Source organism: Trachurus trachurus (assembly GCF_905171665.1).
Source record: "Trachurus trachurus genome assembly, chromosome: 10".
NCBI classification, from domain to species: Eukaryota; Metazoa; Chordata; class Actinopteri; order Carangiformes; family Carangidae; genus Trachurus; species Trachurus trachurus.
The window spans coordinates 22,244,374-22,260,215 of record NC_139894.1 but is presented as its reverse complement, the minus strand read 5'-3'; the positions used below and the strand labels follow the sequence as shown (position 1 = coordinate 22,260,215).

Here is a 15,842-nt window from a genome sequence, read left to right as displayed (position 1 = left end):
TTTGCAGACAGTGACAAATGACTACTGTAGAGAATGGCAGTCAAACAAAGAAAGATAAATCAATATTAGGTGATGATTGAGATGTTGAGTTTTTCAAATGTGTGTGTACACATTTGAAAGATACAAGATAGGCTACACCTCACTTGTCATTGTTGTTCATTACAAGGTGATAATCAGGAGGGTACATGCCTCCTGATGAATACATTGTTGTACTTATATATTCTGGACTTCACTTTGTCTCTGTAGCCTATACAAAAATTGGCAAAATTAGACTGCTAAAGAAAAGAAAAGAGGTTATGATATGAATAAATGCAACAAATCAAATTATCAAGGACTTCTTCTAAGTTAACAATAACCTGTTGGGTCACCTCAGTTTGTTGTGTTTTTTTAATTTATTTATTTTCTTTTCTTCGTTGGTTGTACGGGCAACGTAAGACTCATGAGAAAAAAAGTACAATTCAGGTAACCCCCCACTTCATGTCTAGACTATTATGCCTGTTGTTTTGTTTGGGCAAGATGATGCTAAGGAAGCAGTGATGCAACCAGAAGTACCTGTATAACTTGTTTTATGAGAGACAACAGTAGTGCTTCACACCTCAACTGTTGATGCATGAAAAATACAATAATGATGCTGGTGTCACAGAGAAACTGCTTATATAATCCTTACATAAATCACATGTGAAAGTCTTTCAATAGATGGATCCATAGTGCTTTTGAAGGCACAGCATAAGATGTGTTTCTAGTACCTCCTGTCATTCAGTTGTGTCCTCCTCTGACACAATGCACAAGCAGGTCTGATCCTGAAAGATAACCAGGAAAGAAAACAACATGTAGACTTTATCACTTTTCTGCAGATTTGTGAAAGCTGTCATTTAATTATTTAAATACATAAAAAAAAACAAAGTCAGTTACATGATATACAATACATCTTCGTTCTCAAGTACTTGAATGCTGTTGTATGAGCAAGTTTGAACAGGCTATGGTGGGAAAATAGAGCATTGAGCAACCGTCACACAGAGTCTGGGGGGAAAACACATGCTTACTGATCCATGATGTGCTAATTTCCTTCTTCAAAATATGCTCTCAAAAACACATTTATAATACAAGGACATGACTTATGTAGATATGTTGCAATGCATTACCTGCATTAAAGTTGTAGATATGACAAAACTAAATTCAGACAATTCAAAATCAGTTTTCAAACATGAACTGGATTCTGGACTGTGTAACACCTGCAGCCGATCCAAAGCCTTCAGCAGGCTTTAACCTGTTGTAATTCTGACATAGTCAAATGTAGGTAGGCTACCTAATAAATAGACAAGCATAAACTAGTGACTTTGACCTAAGACTACTTTAATATCTCTTCTGTTCCTCTAATTTTGTCCCCTTGAATATGTAAAAAAGATCATTATGACAAAGTCTGTTACAAATAACACCTTATAAGTTATAATAAGGTGTTATTTGTAAAAGACTTGACAAAAAATGTAATGGGTTATAGTTTATAACCCATTTACGTTTTTCTCATTTTTTCTTTTCTCAGCATGTCTTATGTTGCTATTTCACATGCATATGACTGGAAATAATACACAAATTTAATAGACGAACTCGGTCCATCTCAAACCATTAAATGCACTTAAACTGTCTTAACTTTCCTGTCTGACAGCTGAATAATCAGTGTTTAGAAAAATATGAAGCCCGTTGCAGTATCTGAGAGTGTAATCCAACTTTTTTCATTTTTCTTTGCCACTCATGTCCATCACACATTAGAAACAAGCTTTGCTCAGTAAACTGTGTTCAAAGGGTATGCTTTAGCAAAACATGGTGCTTTAGGAATATTATGACAAAATGCAACTCAAGCAAACACATTTTTTGACACATTTTTTTATTAAAACAAAAATATCATCTTAAGTTTTATTTTTCAGAACATTTCCTGAATGGCACCATTTACAGGCATACTTATGGTATTGTTAACATAGTGGTGTCTCTGGTGGATTTCCTTTGATACAGTTATTGATTTATGATTTTCTGTCCTTGTCAAATAGTCATTGTCATTCTCTGTTAAACTTTTTCTAATCTGCATGAAAAAAGCATGATAAAACATAGCAACTGAATCAATTTACTTGCATGGGATTACAGACAGATCTTTCCCTATAGCGTCAACCCCAACACCATTTCTAATCAATCATGGCGGGATGGAACAGTGACAGAGGCTGAGGTGATGGGCAGGTTTCTTGATTGGTTGAAGAGCAGGTTAACAGGGCAGGAGCGAATGAGAGGAATCATGGCAGGTGAGTTTCAGTTACTTCTCCTCTTTCATGGCTTTCTTCTCCTCATCGATTTCTGTGTGATCACAAGATAGAGACACAAATGAGGTGATCAGTCTTTATCTGTAAAAGATTAGTCCTGCAATACTGTCAGTCAGAGCAAAAAAAAAAAAAAAATCGATATAACAAGCTCCAACATAACATAATCCACAACACGCACACATCACAGGACAACCATAATCTAAGGTGTCAATGACAAATATTGGTAGTTTAGATTTGCCTGTGCAGCAGCTGGTGCGACAGATGGCTCCACTCGTGAGTTGGGCTCTGTTACTAATAAGCTGCCAGTCAGTGGTCAAGTGTCTCCCTCTCTCGGCTTCCCTCTAAATTATAAGGTGTGTACTGACTGAAGTGCAGATAATTTAAGAGGCGCTTTAGTGATTTAGCAATGCCCTTCTACAAAGTTGTGCCCTTCTGTAAAAATCCAAGCAGTGGAGACGTTTTTCAGTCAAATGCCTTCTATGGGGTAAGCTTCAGAAAAGATAGATCCTACATTTCCTATAAAGCAACTCTGTGTCTTTTTTTTTTTTTTTTACCCCATGCTCAGGCTTTCTGTTGCAAATGTGTAGCTTCAAGCTGATAAGATCATTGTGATGTCACCAGGATTTAGAAAACCCCCGTCAGAGCAACAGGACACATTGTGCTATTGTTTTCACACTGGGTATCCTACTACTTGTGAGAATGAAGTTTAACTCCATGTGTGAAATCTACAAAATGCCTATATGTTTGTAGCAATGTACGACATTAGGCCATGAAATTAATATAGGCCTGAGTGCAAATCCACTTTGACATGAGTAAAAATATAATCACAGTAAATATTTCTCCAAGTTATCTAAAAAACAAAAACAAAATTCAGTTAAAGTCAATATATGAAATTATGATAACAGTGTCTGTTACAAGGTAAGGCCAAATGCTAAAACATTTTTAGTAGTAGTTCGAACAGATAAGAGTCATACAGTGAACTGGCTCAGTACTGTCAAACACAGCAATTCCTTATCAAAAGTTTGCTAACACTATACAGAACAAAGTGAGTTTCAATTTATTGAATTGAAAGGTGTGTTTTATTCCTTCTGACTGTAACTTCTCAAAAAGAATCATGTGTTACTCTTTTCTCGCTTCAGTGCCTGGAATTCAGGTACAAATTTGACTGTAAAATATTTGCACTGCAAAGTAGAGTGAACCACAGCTTCCTCCACCTACTAGAATATAGCTCTCTTGATAAAAGTTAACTGAACAGTTATGGAGTCATAAAAAGTCAACATGCAGCCACTGTGCCACCTACGTATGCTCTCCCTCTGACACACCAGTCAGGGCTGCACTCAGAGCTGAGAAAGAGCAGGAGTCAGTCAGCAGGGAGCCTCTCAGCCTCTGGAGGCAATAGGTGAACACCTTGCCACACTTTAACTTAAACGCTCCTCTTCCCGCTGCTTCATTCATGTCACACCAAATGTAAAGTCGAGGTTTCTCAGTATGTCTTCTGGGCTTCATTATTCATTGCTCTGCTTTTCCCTGTTAAAAGGGTTTTCCATGGAGTTTTTTCCACAGTCGATGTGAGGGTCTAAGGACAGAGGATGTTGTTACGATGCCATGTAAAGCCCTTTGAGACAAACGGGCTATACAAATAAAATTGCCTTGCCCTGCCTTGCCTTGCCATGTGACAAGATTTTGAAATTTGTTTCTTTCCCACAGGTTGGGAAGCATGGAACTCAATTGGAACCCACAATGAGGCAGAGATAATAAATAAACGTGGGTGGGGTTGGCGTTAAGAGTAAGGAGAACAAGTTCTCAGGTAGCAGGGTGTGTACCTGCAGTTAATCAGTAATGCAATGTTTACTGTTCTGGTTCAAAATGACAGACAAGGAGGACCTGACTGACTGTGTAGGTCAAGGAGCTAAGGAAGTGAAACCTGGACAGGAGGTGGATGGTTGTGAGCACACTTTTCTGCAACACTTACCCGCCTTTGTTGGAACATAATTTTTTTCACGTGTGTCAGTCTTCTTTAACTTCTGCTTGTTAAACTGCTCGACCTCCTGGTTAACTGGGTTGCTGTCGCCCATTTTGGAAGAGTTCTAATGAAGAGGAGAGATAATATCATGAGGAGTCCGATAAAAGCATAGAGGGGGCCTGAGAAAATGTTACAGGCATGAGAACACACTGAACTCATTATCATTCAATCACTCAAGAAGTAGTCTGCAGTACATGCCCACACAGGTGCACAAATGAAGCTCCGCCTCATATGAAAAAAAAGACAGAACTGGATTGAACTCTGGAGTTATGTAACCCAGTCACAAGAAGCAACATGCACCTATACTTTATTACCCCACTTCCCTCAAAGAACAAGCCGCACCAATGTGGTGTCCTGTGTCTACTGTTATTTACAGCTATTCAGTTCCATATAAGAGATTGGATTAAAGAGACACATGATATACTTGTACACTGATTTGCATTGATATGTGTCCATTAAAGGGATTAGGTAAATATTAAATACACACATGGGACAAAAAACCCACACATTAAAAATTTCAGTGCTTCAGTCACACAAAATGTTTAAAGGAAAACCCAACTAACCCACTATGTTTTCTGTGAAATTGATTCTGCTTCTAATAGGGAAATCCACTGTGCATACTAACTTTGGAGGGTGCAACGTCTTGGCACTGTCCACACCTTGCTCTGCACCCTCATGCACAGCTGCAGGCATGAGGGTGCGTTTCATATTCTACATCGAGGTAAGGCTGTGACAGGTGAAATAACTCTTTTTGAAAGGTTTAATTTAAAAGCAGCTGCAAGTGATGAACACATGCAGAGAGATACAGAGAGTGGGGCTTTCGTGCAGAGGAATGCAGGCTGCAGGTAGGCTATATACGCACACCCTACTGGAGCGGAATAACACAGTCACTGTATCATCAGCATGGCTGTATGGCCTATACCAGAAATGTTGCATAACACATATAAGCCTTTGCAAGATAGAAAAGAAATATTGAAATTAACTATGGTGTTTGTTCTACTTATAATGATTTTGTGTCATTCTGAATGCACGATAAGAAGAAAGTACTCGGAGTAGATTTACCTGGTGCAGGGGTGCGCGGTGACAAAGTCGTCTGTACAGGTAAGATGCGTCTGTGTAATCCGTGCAAAGCCAACGGTTTAAATAGAGGCAACACGCCCTTCAGCACGCCAACATGGGTACTGATGCTCTGCCTCTCATTGGTTCCCAAAGCTCACGGGAAGAATTTCAATTGGACACCCATGATGCCTGACTTTTCCAGAGAGATTATAGGCTGCTTGTTGGGACACTGTTGCCCATTCTTGCCCCAATATGTTGTAATCATCTGAATCATTCGTTCCTCCCTGTACCTGCTACAGGCTCTGTGCTACTGATCACTGATCACTGAACTCCCCCATTGTAGTTGATGCGGTAGGATTTCATGTTGGTTTTAACACAGTACCATCTAGTGGACTGGTTATGGTATGACACATTTTGACAAAAATCCACAGCTTCACTGTATGATTAATGATAAGATTTTTATTAATTCACAGACAAAACAAACAAACAATTTTGCTCAACAACTGGAAGATTGTTCTGTGATGATTTTACATTAAATGATGAGATTACAGAAAGACAGTGGACACTTTTCTTTCACAGTCAAGCTAAGACTTGTTTGAATGGTCTACATTGTAAATAACAATAATGTTTCATTGCAGGTGGGATAAAATTAGTCCCTTACTGAGCTAGAGACAGGGCAGCCAGCACCCCGGATAGGTTAACACAGTGTCATGATGCTATATTATGTTATATATATATATATATATATATATATATATATATATATATATATATATATATATATATATATATATATATATATATATATATATATATATATATATTAGCTTAATTTATCCAACATGCATGTCTATGGGCATCAATGCTGACATAGTAACTTGACACAGAAAGGCCCCAGTTGGTCGACAGGTCCTTGTCTCGGACCTTCTTGCAGTAAGGCAACAGTGTTGACCCCTGAGACACCGACTACTAATTCATCAATTTGATTAATATGTATACCGTAATAACAATAATTTTAATTCACATAGTACCTATATCATACAGAAATTTAAATACATTCTTACTATACTTCTATCATCTCTGTCACATAAAGGGCAACTCCAGTGTGTATTTCATTTCCCATAAGGTTGAGTCTCTCCCAAGACAAAGACAGTCAAAAGAAAGGCAGCAGGGGATGAGGTATCATGACTTCTTTGGGCTCCAGCCCTAAATATTTTTGATTCTTGCAGTTTTGTTAAGGCCAACAACCAACTACACCCACACCTGGAAAATTTCTCCTGACATTTCTTAAGCACACCAGAAAAAAAACATTTAGACAGAATTGTGCTCACAGCTTCAAAAAGGATTGGCATGAAATCACTATATCATCTTTGAACAGTGCCACCTGCATTCTGGCTTTGAAATGCACCTGGTGAACCTTCCATGAAAACCTCTCCCTTCGAGTAAAAGACCCCATAGTTTTAAGACCAGTAGTAAATATCCAAATCCTTAGCATGTACATGCACTTTAGTGTACACTTTAAGGGCATGGGCAATGTTGTTGCACTGTCTGTATGTATTTATGGCACTTCTGACCTGTTTTTGTTTTGTGGTCTTTTCTATTTAAAATGTGTTTATATGTATGAGCACCATGAAACAAATTCCTCGCGACATTTGGGTTTATATGACAATAAATTATTGAATATTAAATCTTAAAGTTGTTGCCTTCAAGCCTAAAATTGAGAAAATTATAAAATAATCTCCAAACCTCAGAAAACTCTTGACAAGTGATTTTTGTTGCATGTCATCCTCGAGCTGATTAAGGCAGAAATGCACGAAAGTCTAATAAAAGAAAAAAAGGTCCTGTAAAACAGTAGAAGACATTATGATTGAATTATCAGAAGTGTCAGGTGCAGATCCCCTGTAATATTATGACAACCCAGGAAACCTCTGGTGAACAAATAACTTCACCTACCCACCTCAGAGATCAGGGATCAAATCCTGAGAAGTGGTCCTTTCACTTTTGCTGGTATATTTGTGTTGGTTTAAACCAGCTGATGGATCATGTACCTTTGCCTACTGGACTACTATCAAAGCAACTGAACAGTGATGAGCTGTGGTCTGGCTACATTTTCAAAGGGGCATTTCACAGTAATGAATATTTGAAATAATCTAAAAAGACTATTTTGAATTTGTCATTTTAACATAGGCTATAGATATTTCCTCGGCCTCCTCAGCCTGAACGTCTCTCCTGTCTGTCATACATAGCAGTGGTGATTCCCCATGTGATACACGATCTCAGAATGACCAGAGAACCTCCCCGGTACAGCAGAGCCACACTCTGCTGCCGAGATTTCCACAGCATCCTCCAACAAGCCATGACCCCTATGGCCTCTCCTCCCACCTGTGCCTGCATGTTTGCCACGAGCACAGAGAGTGGGTACAGGGCTAAGCTGATGGCCATGGAGGTCAATGTCCCTGAGACGAACGAGGAGGCAACCGGAGAGAGTCCTTGTGCCTCCACTGCAGCACGTACAGGACCCTTAAGGCCAAAGTAGAGGGAGCTACCCAGAGTATTACGGGCTGCAATAGGCAGAAAGGCTCTGTAGTAGCCTGCGGCCGGGCTCTGTGCATTCAGCCTAACAAGAACACTCTTCAAGGTGGGTAGGTGACGGTCATTCTTGCCGTTCTGCAACACATTTTGAACACGCTCAAAGGGGGTAAACACCACGGCTTCCACCACACCTGCACCAAACCCAGCCAGAGCAGGCAGGGCAGATACAGGGATGACACTCTGGGATGACCCAGAGAGCTGGCGGACGAGGGTATCTTGCAGGCCAAAGAGCAGTGTGCCATTCAGAGTCCTCATCAGTAAGGGTGGGGCCACGCCCCTGTAGAGCTTTACAGGACCCTCTCTGAAGAGCTGTCCCACTGCCTGTTGAACTTGAGTGTTGTGGATTTGTTGTCGGAAAACAGTCTTGTACACAGGAAAGACGACAAGGGTGGGGATGGTGGACAGCAGGCTGGATGTCCCTCCATGCAGATAGCTCTTAAAATGAACCACAGGGTGTGCTTCATCTTGTTCATGTTGAGAGCTGGAACTTCCTGTCATACTTGAACTGGGTGGAAATCAAATACCAAATTATTTCATGCTTGCATTGATCCAGTATAGTTAAAATGAAACTGAAAAAAAAAGAAAAAAGAAAAACAATTGTTGGATAATCACAGCAAATAGAAAATAAAATTAAATAACTGATGGCATTTGATCATACAAATTTAAGAATGGTAAAAGGACAATAACCTTACCTCGAATGCGTTGGTCCGTCTAAAACAGAAAGCGTATTGTCTATTTAAAAATGCCCCTATTCATATTAGATATTCCGATCTGCACGTCAGGCCGTTTATTCTCCAACACCGCGCGTAGACAGAATTAATTTCTTGATGTTCGTCTTCATGTTAAGTGTTAACACGTTTCCTGTCCTGAGAACGAAAGTATCAAATCTTTTTTCTAAGCGGCATAAGGAGCGAAGATAAATAACAGTCTGTGCTGAGCCGGGTCACTGACTGTGATTGGTCGCCCCTTTCTACAATTGTTATTGGTCACGACTGAACACGTCATGTTGTCGGGGATTGGTTGTTTCGCAACTCAATTGAAATATATATTTTTTTTCACCGAGGGGATAAGGCATGTCTAAATAGAAAACACATTTGCTGTGTTGTACCAAATGTACCCTTTTCTTTTCTTTTTCTTTTTTTACTTAACATACATTATCACCAAAAATAGGTCCAAAAGGAGGGAAAAGACAAAAGATGAGACACCTCTAATCATTTAACCTTCACTTCACTGCTGTTTAAAAGCTGTATACATTCAGCCAAAATTTTAATTGTGTAAGATACTGACATCTTTAATTATGCAAAGTGCTGAGTCTGGAATGTTCTTATAAAATTCATATATGTGAGATGCAAGCTCCCTTCAAGTCACTACACCTGCAGATTTTCAGAAAGAGCCAACAGCACCACCTGTCCTCTCAAACTGGAACTTGTGGCAGACTCTCCTTGTACTTATTGACTAAATTAAATATTTAGTATTTACACTGAGGTCGGCTACTGCATTAAGCTTTAGTGGTGGTGTCCATCATTTCTACTTGCTTTGGATAAATGCATCTAGCAAATGAGAAAATGTCAAATTACAGAGAACATGACTTCATTGCCCTCAGTAGTGGCCACATTTCTGATTCTTGTGCTTTTGAGTTATCGCATAATACAGTCAAAGCTTATGAACACATTTATAAGTTCAATTTATGGTCAGCTAGTAACGAATAACAAACCATATACCATTGTAAGATTTTACACATTTTCAATTTTATTACGAATGCATCTTCAGATGACTGGTGCATTCATACTACTGAAAAAGTAAACACAAAGGCTTGGAATATGCACATTAGTGACAAATCCTTCCCTCCAGACATACAAAAAGAAAAAAAGGAGCAGGTGAACATTTCTGAAGGAAGCTCCAGCCTGCAGAGACCCCAAGCTAAAAACCCAACAGCTTCTCTATAGAAAGATCTTCAACGCAGAACCTCAAAGGATAAATCCTGGACACTGGGTAAACCCCACTCAATGAGGGCACCTCAAGAGTTGAAAGAAATATCTCAAAATATCTCCTACAGTCTACAAAGACATGTGAAAGCTCTATGTCCAGTGAGAGAAAAAAAGCAAGATAAGAAGTGTGGGGGCAAGAGGATAGGATAAGAGGAAAAAGTAATTTCATTTCAGACTGTTGAGGCACTCTTGGTTGAGTGGAGCTTCAGTGGCACCGTAAACTAGTTCAATACACATTCACTTCATTATAATCTTTCGAACACCAGAGGATAAGAGCACATGAAAAACTACACTCATTTATAGTAACAAAAAGCACTGTAACAGCTTTTGATGCCAGATGCTTCTCCTGACCACTGGAACCTGCCAGGGATATTTATACAAGCTCTGTGACGACAGGTTGAAAAGACTCCTGGAGAGGTGAAATGGTCAGGAGAAACACTGTATCTAAATATTATGAAAAGAGGACAAAGGGAGTAGGTGGATAAACTCTAATTTATCCATGTACAATAAATATGCTGGCCTTAATAGGTAGCTTGCGATTGCTTGGTTGTCCCAGACATGAGGGGACACTGCTCAAGGGGGAGGGAACTCAAGAGAGCAGGGAATCAGCATTAGTAAAAGACATGACAGTTCTTTTTCTTTGTTTTCCATGGTTAGTTAGCTGAGCATGTTTGCTAATGGTTGTGTTTGGGGTTGGGGAATTCCCTCTTCTCATATTTGGTGTAACAGCACAAAAAAGGTGATGGTATACATCATTTGTTACAAGGGGACATGGCTGAACAGGTACGACACAGACTCTCCGTTGTGAGTTCTACGGATGGCCTCGGCGAGGATCATGGAGATGTCGATAACCTGGAGGCAGAGAAGGAAAACAAGTCGTGAGGATGATTCATTAGTTTACAGCCTGATCATTAATGAACGCATGTAAACCTTCTATTGTGTACAAAAACTAGCTGTAGCCCTCTTACCTGTATTTTGGGACAATGTTTCATCTTCTCCTCCTGAGGGATTGTGTTGGTGACCACCACAGCTTCAAAGCAGGCATTGTTGATGCGTGAGATGGCTGGACCAGAGAAGATTCCATGGGTTAGGATGGCATACACCTTGGTGGCTCCAGCAGAAATGAGTCTAGGTGAAAGAGAGGAAGGGTATGATGCATTACAGGTGTTCACTTGGATCACTGGACATATCACTGGAACAAAGGTCTCTAAGTGAAATTCAGTAATGATCTCTTGTTTCACACCAGGACCATGGCAACCACAGTAGCTCACTTGGCTGTGGTCAAGTCTTTTGTTGTGCGTTCTGTTTACCACAAAAGGCAAATGAAAGGGCTTACTTGTCAGCAGCATGGCAGATTGTACCGCACGTGTCAGCCATGTCATCCACCAGAATGGCGACCCTATCCGTCACATCTCCGACGAGAACCATGCGGTCCACCTCATTTGCCTTTTTCCTCTCCTTGTGAATAAGAGCAAAGTCGACATTCAGCCTGTCTGCTATTGAGGTGACCCTGCAAAGGGAAAGTAAAATGTCCGTTATGAGTGTATAAACTTGATTGTACATGTCTAATGTTCTTGTCAGAGATCAGTCAACAAAGATGTAATCAAAAGTAAACTCAAAAGGAGATATGGTGAAGATAAGTTATGCTCAAGGGTATAGGGCCGATGCTCAGTGGCCCCACAATACCTCTTTGCTCCTCCAGCATCTGGTGAGACGATGGTACAGTTTTTCCATTCAGGGATGTTCTCTTTGATCCATTTCAGCACAGCTGGCTCTGCATACAAGTTATCAACTGGGATGTCAAAGAATCCCTGGAACAAGAAAACACAGCTGGACTGATTGGGTTGCAGGTGTCTCACATATACCACCTTCGTTGAAATGTTGGTAAATGAAGGGCCAGAAAGTCAGGCTTTTAACACAGGTTAAAAATGTGCTTTACCCAAAATGATGATAAATGGCAGGATGGTAAATAACCTGCTCACCTGTATCTGGGAAGCATGCAGGTCCATGGTAATGATATGGTCAGCGCCCGACACTGACAACATGTTGGCAACCAACTTGGCAGAGATCGGAGCACGGCTCTGCAATGAAAATAGATCTCTTCAGTCACATGGAATAAGTGAACTGGCCAGCACGGCTCCTTTCTAAAAATAACACTTAACTGAGAGCTGAACATTTTAGTAAATTATAGGCTAACAGTCAAACATTACAGTTTAGACCTCATTATTTTTTTAAATTGTGACAGTACTGGATTTACGACCATTGATATTATATAACATATTCTGTAACAGCTGTCTGAAAATCACCTGCATTTACAGTACATACAAATCCTAAACAGAGAGGTGTTAAATTTAAATTTTGCAAGAAGGAGTTTAATTTATTCAAAATGAATATTCGGCCCAGCTGTGGGATAGCTTATATAACAATAAAATATATTACTTATTGCGATAGACATGCGGCATTAAAAGATCTCACAGTTTTACTGATTAAGACTTTGATTTGGTTGTCATGCAAAACATTCCATTCATGCAATATGACTGAAATGTTGTGATGAGAGTAAATAACAGGCATATAGCTACACAGGGAGAAAGGGGAAGGTGACAGCAGTGGAGTCAGCAACCCATACAGGAAAGAGAAAAGGTAAACAAATGGAGAAAAAGGAAAGCAAATATGCTTTGTGGGGTCTTTGTTGATTGACATGGCTGCAGGCTTCTTGTCATGATGCTGGATGGCAAATGGCATGACAGAAGTAATTAGACAGATATCCCTCACCCCCACCTTGTCCTTCTTGTCTTGCCGGGCATACGGGAAGCAGGGGATGACAGCAGTGACCCTGGAGGCTGAGGCAATCTTGCAGGCGTTGATCATGATCAACAGCTCCATCAAATTGTCATTGATCTCTCCACAACCACTTTGCACGATGTAGACATCTTCTCCACGCACGCTCTCCCCTATCTCCACGCTGCCAGTGGACAGAGGTGACAAGACAAACAGCACTTAGTGACATGCAGCCAACACACCATGGCAGTCAGAGGATAGATGAGACAGGGTAAACAATGGCCTGTGTCTACGTGTGGTGTGATCTGATCTGCAGAAGGGTTAATCGGGGGAGAGAGAAGGATGCTGAGTCAGAAAACTGACAACCTCAATGTGACATGTAGCAGGACGTAATAATTACTAAATATAAACGTAATTCGGGTTGATTTGTTGTTTAAAAAAAATAGCAGACCGCTTGTGAACATGACTTCTTGGCCACGCGTGGACTACAAGTTCCGAACAGCACTGCGCGGCAATTCCACCATGACAACACGTTTCTAATTAAATAAATGTCGCTAGGCTACAACATTTGCGTACTCGACACTCCTATGGCCTCTTCAGAGCGGCCACAACATAAAACAACTCACCATGTTTCTTGGTTGCTAAATTTCTTCGTAACAACCTTCCCGAGCTCGAGACCCAGGCGGTCTGCTATTTTCTGAGACAGGTCCGGATGTGAGCTCCCGCTGAATATTTTGATATTAGGCATTTTGTTGCGGTCCAGGGCGTCGTTCAGTCCAAGCTGGCAGCGGCTGGGAGCAGCTGTCGAGTCGGATGGAGACGAAGAGTCCAAGACGGTTACTGGAGATGGATCAACAGCCGAGGAGCTACTCTTACAGAGCTAAAGTGTGTTCCCTACCTATCCACCATTATGTCCCACACATCACGCGTGCAGCTCTCACTCCCTGGGCGGCGCGCACGCTTTCACTTTACGTGCCGCCGCGTTTTACGTCATTACGTCCGTGGTCCAGAACGCTCCAGAAGAACCTGAGAGAACAGAGTGACGTGAACGCGCCGAGCAAGGTACATCGAGAAACACTAGCACAACCGAAGTTTTCTCTATGATTGCCTCATGTAAACAACACCTTGAAACTGTTTGCTTTTCCTCTAAAGCTTCGATATTGGGTCTGGGCCATATAATACATCCATGGTATGTAGCCTACCACCTGCCTACCACCTGTCTTGACATGTGGAGGACATTGCAGTGTTTATCAGCTACACTGCTCATAAATATAAATAAAGATAACATCCAGTTCATATTGTAGGAGGAGAGGTAGCCTACAATTACTATATAATTGCACCAGCTAAATCTAATATGAATATTTATCTCCCTGACACAGTGAACTTATGGACTACAACAAATGTGTCACCTGAATGCAGTTCCTAAAAGAGGTAAGAGCCTAAGATGTAGGCCTAGAAACAACACTGTACAGACCCTGGAACAGACATTTGACTTTTTGACACAGAAGGAAAAGCCCAGGTGTATCTGCTTTATTCAGGTGTCAATCAAGCCACAACAGCGTGACAGTTAACATTAGCAAGACCAAGACCCTTACCGGAAGTAGCTAAATGTAATTTAGCCATTCATTTCATGTGCTTTTCCTACCATGATAACTTTGCTATGCATATTACTGTAGGCTATGCCAAGCCTTGGCTTGAGTGTAAAATTAGTAGTTATAGCTGTACCCTCTAATAGGCTATCCACAGAGGGTTGTATTTTCACCAAATTATCTGTTTTGTTTGTTTTTGTCGGTTTTGTAACTAAATGTAAATTCACTGCAGTGTTCTTCGCAGACACCCTCTGGCTGTTGGCTGGCTCAGCTTCGATTTGCTTTTCCAACATTTAGCACTAATACAAATAGGACAGAGAAAAGAACAACATTTTAGATAAACGTATCTTAACTGACTGCACCACGCGGCCATTTAACTGTCAACCACTGGTGTTGTGTCAAGTGAATGACGTTTGCACTTTTGAGTCAACATCACTTTGTGCCAAAGGCAAATGGATGAAGCAAATACAGCAATAAGAACCTGCTGGTAGCAACAAGAGAGACTTTTCCAGGTTATTTATCTTTCACATGAAGGCATTTGTTTGAAGTCATTCTAATGGACACACCATCACAAGTTTTCTGCATGCAATGTCATTTGCAAATTCTGTGAAAGAGTTTATATAATATACTTTATTGCTCTTAAAACATGAGTTAACTTTGTACACAGACAGAAGACCACAGTGAGGACAAGATCATTGACAGTAAATAAAAACAGGAATGAATAGGTGCACATAAAGAAACAATGGATTAAGCCATGGAGGGCTCATTGTGTGAATGAAACAGACACAAATCCACACAGTTTAGCAAAGCAACTGAACAGTGACAACCACAGAAAATGTTTACTATCATGTTAAAACGTTCAAGTGCTGATGAGAGAACATTGTTTGATATTTTTGTTTATAAAAATAAACATGTCCCATGCTTTATACTCATAATATATTCTTTAAAATATATGTTTTGCTATTAGTCTCTATGTTACATTACTACTATAAATAATTACCTTACAGACATGTTTTATCTCATCCTTTTTACAAAATAGTCAAGAGTTTGGATAAATCTTAATGTTAGAAGTGATGTTTTAAAAGTGTTTCTTGTTCTCTCAAATATCTATCTTAGTATTTACATTAACAGTGTTTAATAATACTTGTCCGTACCGAATATCATTTGCAAAACATTAACATGTTGCCGTCATGGCCTTTCAGTTTTTCCCCATTTTTCCACTTTAGAATGGGAAAATGATCTGAACAAACAGCATCATCAGTATCTGCCCCTGAAAGTCTAATACGTAAGGGAAAACATGCAGTACAGTGAAAGAGAAAACACTGCATATGGTTATGGAAAATGCTACATCAACAGCGAAGGAAACCCAGTTAAAAGAAAGTGCTTGTCAACACCACCAATATGTACTGAAACCAAGAAAAGAGGTGCAACAAAGCTGATATCCTGATTTTCTCTTATGTTTGGTGTCAGATTGTCAGAAGAAAATCAAAACAATTATTTATGGGAT

General features: G+C 40.1%; 2 protein-coding genes and 1 long non-coding RNA gene across 4 annotated transcripts; all 3 read right to left on the bottom strand.

Moving 5' to 3' along the window:
* Positions 1-1,909: 1,909 nt before the first annotated feature.
* On the bottom strand, positions 1,910-5,452 carry LOC310992345. The gene is made up of 3 exons (XR_014595680.1): positions 5,392-5,452; positions 4,279-4,393; positions 1,910-2,340 (listed from the first exon to the last, which is right to left on the bottom strand). It is a non-coding gene; the product is annotated as an uncharacterized lncRNA (long non-coding RNA).
* Positions 5,453-6,260: 808 nt separating this feature from the next.
* On the bottom strand, positions 6,261-8,864 carry LOC310992519 (solute carrier family 25 member 53-like). The gene is made up of 2 exons (XM_083980603.1): positions 8,673-8,864; positions 6,261-8,485 (listed from the first exon to the last, which is right to left on the bottom strand). The coding sequence occupies exon 2, from the start codon at positions 8,476-8,478 to the stop codon at positions 7,600-7,602; it is 879 nt and encodes a 292-aa protein (XP_083836729.1). The 5' UTR covers positions 8,479-8,485; positions 8,673-8,864; the 3' UTR covers positions 6,261-7,599.
* Positions 8,865-9,731: 867 nt separating this feature from the next.
* Positions 9,732-13,713, bottom strand: prps1b (phosphoribosyl pyrophosphate synthetase 1B). 2 transcript variants are annotated; one of them, XM_083980799.1, is made up of 7 exons: positions 13,373-13,713; positions 12,741-12,930; positions 11,951-12,049; positions 11,655-11,779; positions 11,305-11,478; positions 10,937-11,096; positions 9,732-10,820 (listed from the first exon to the last, which is right to left on the bottom strand). In XM_083980799.1, the coding sequence occupies exons 1-7, from the start codon at positions 13,492-13,494 to the stop codon at positions 10,728-10,730; spliced, it is 963 nt and encodes a 320-aa protein (XP_083836925.1). In that variant the 5' UTR covers positions 13,495-13,713; the 3' UTR covers positions 9,732-10,727. The 2 variants fall into 2 exon arrangements, with proteins under 2 accessions (XP_083836925.1, XP_083836926.1); XM_083980800.1 differs by having other exon boundaries at positions 9,734-10,820; positions 12,747-12,930.
* Between the last annotated feature and the right edge of the window lie 2,129 nt (positions 13,714-15,842).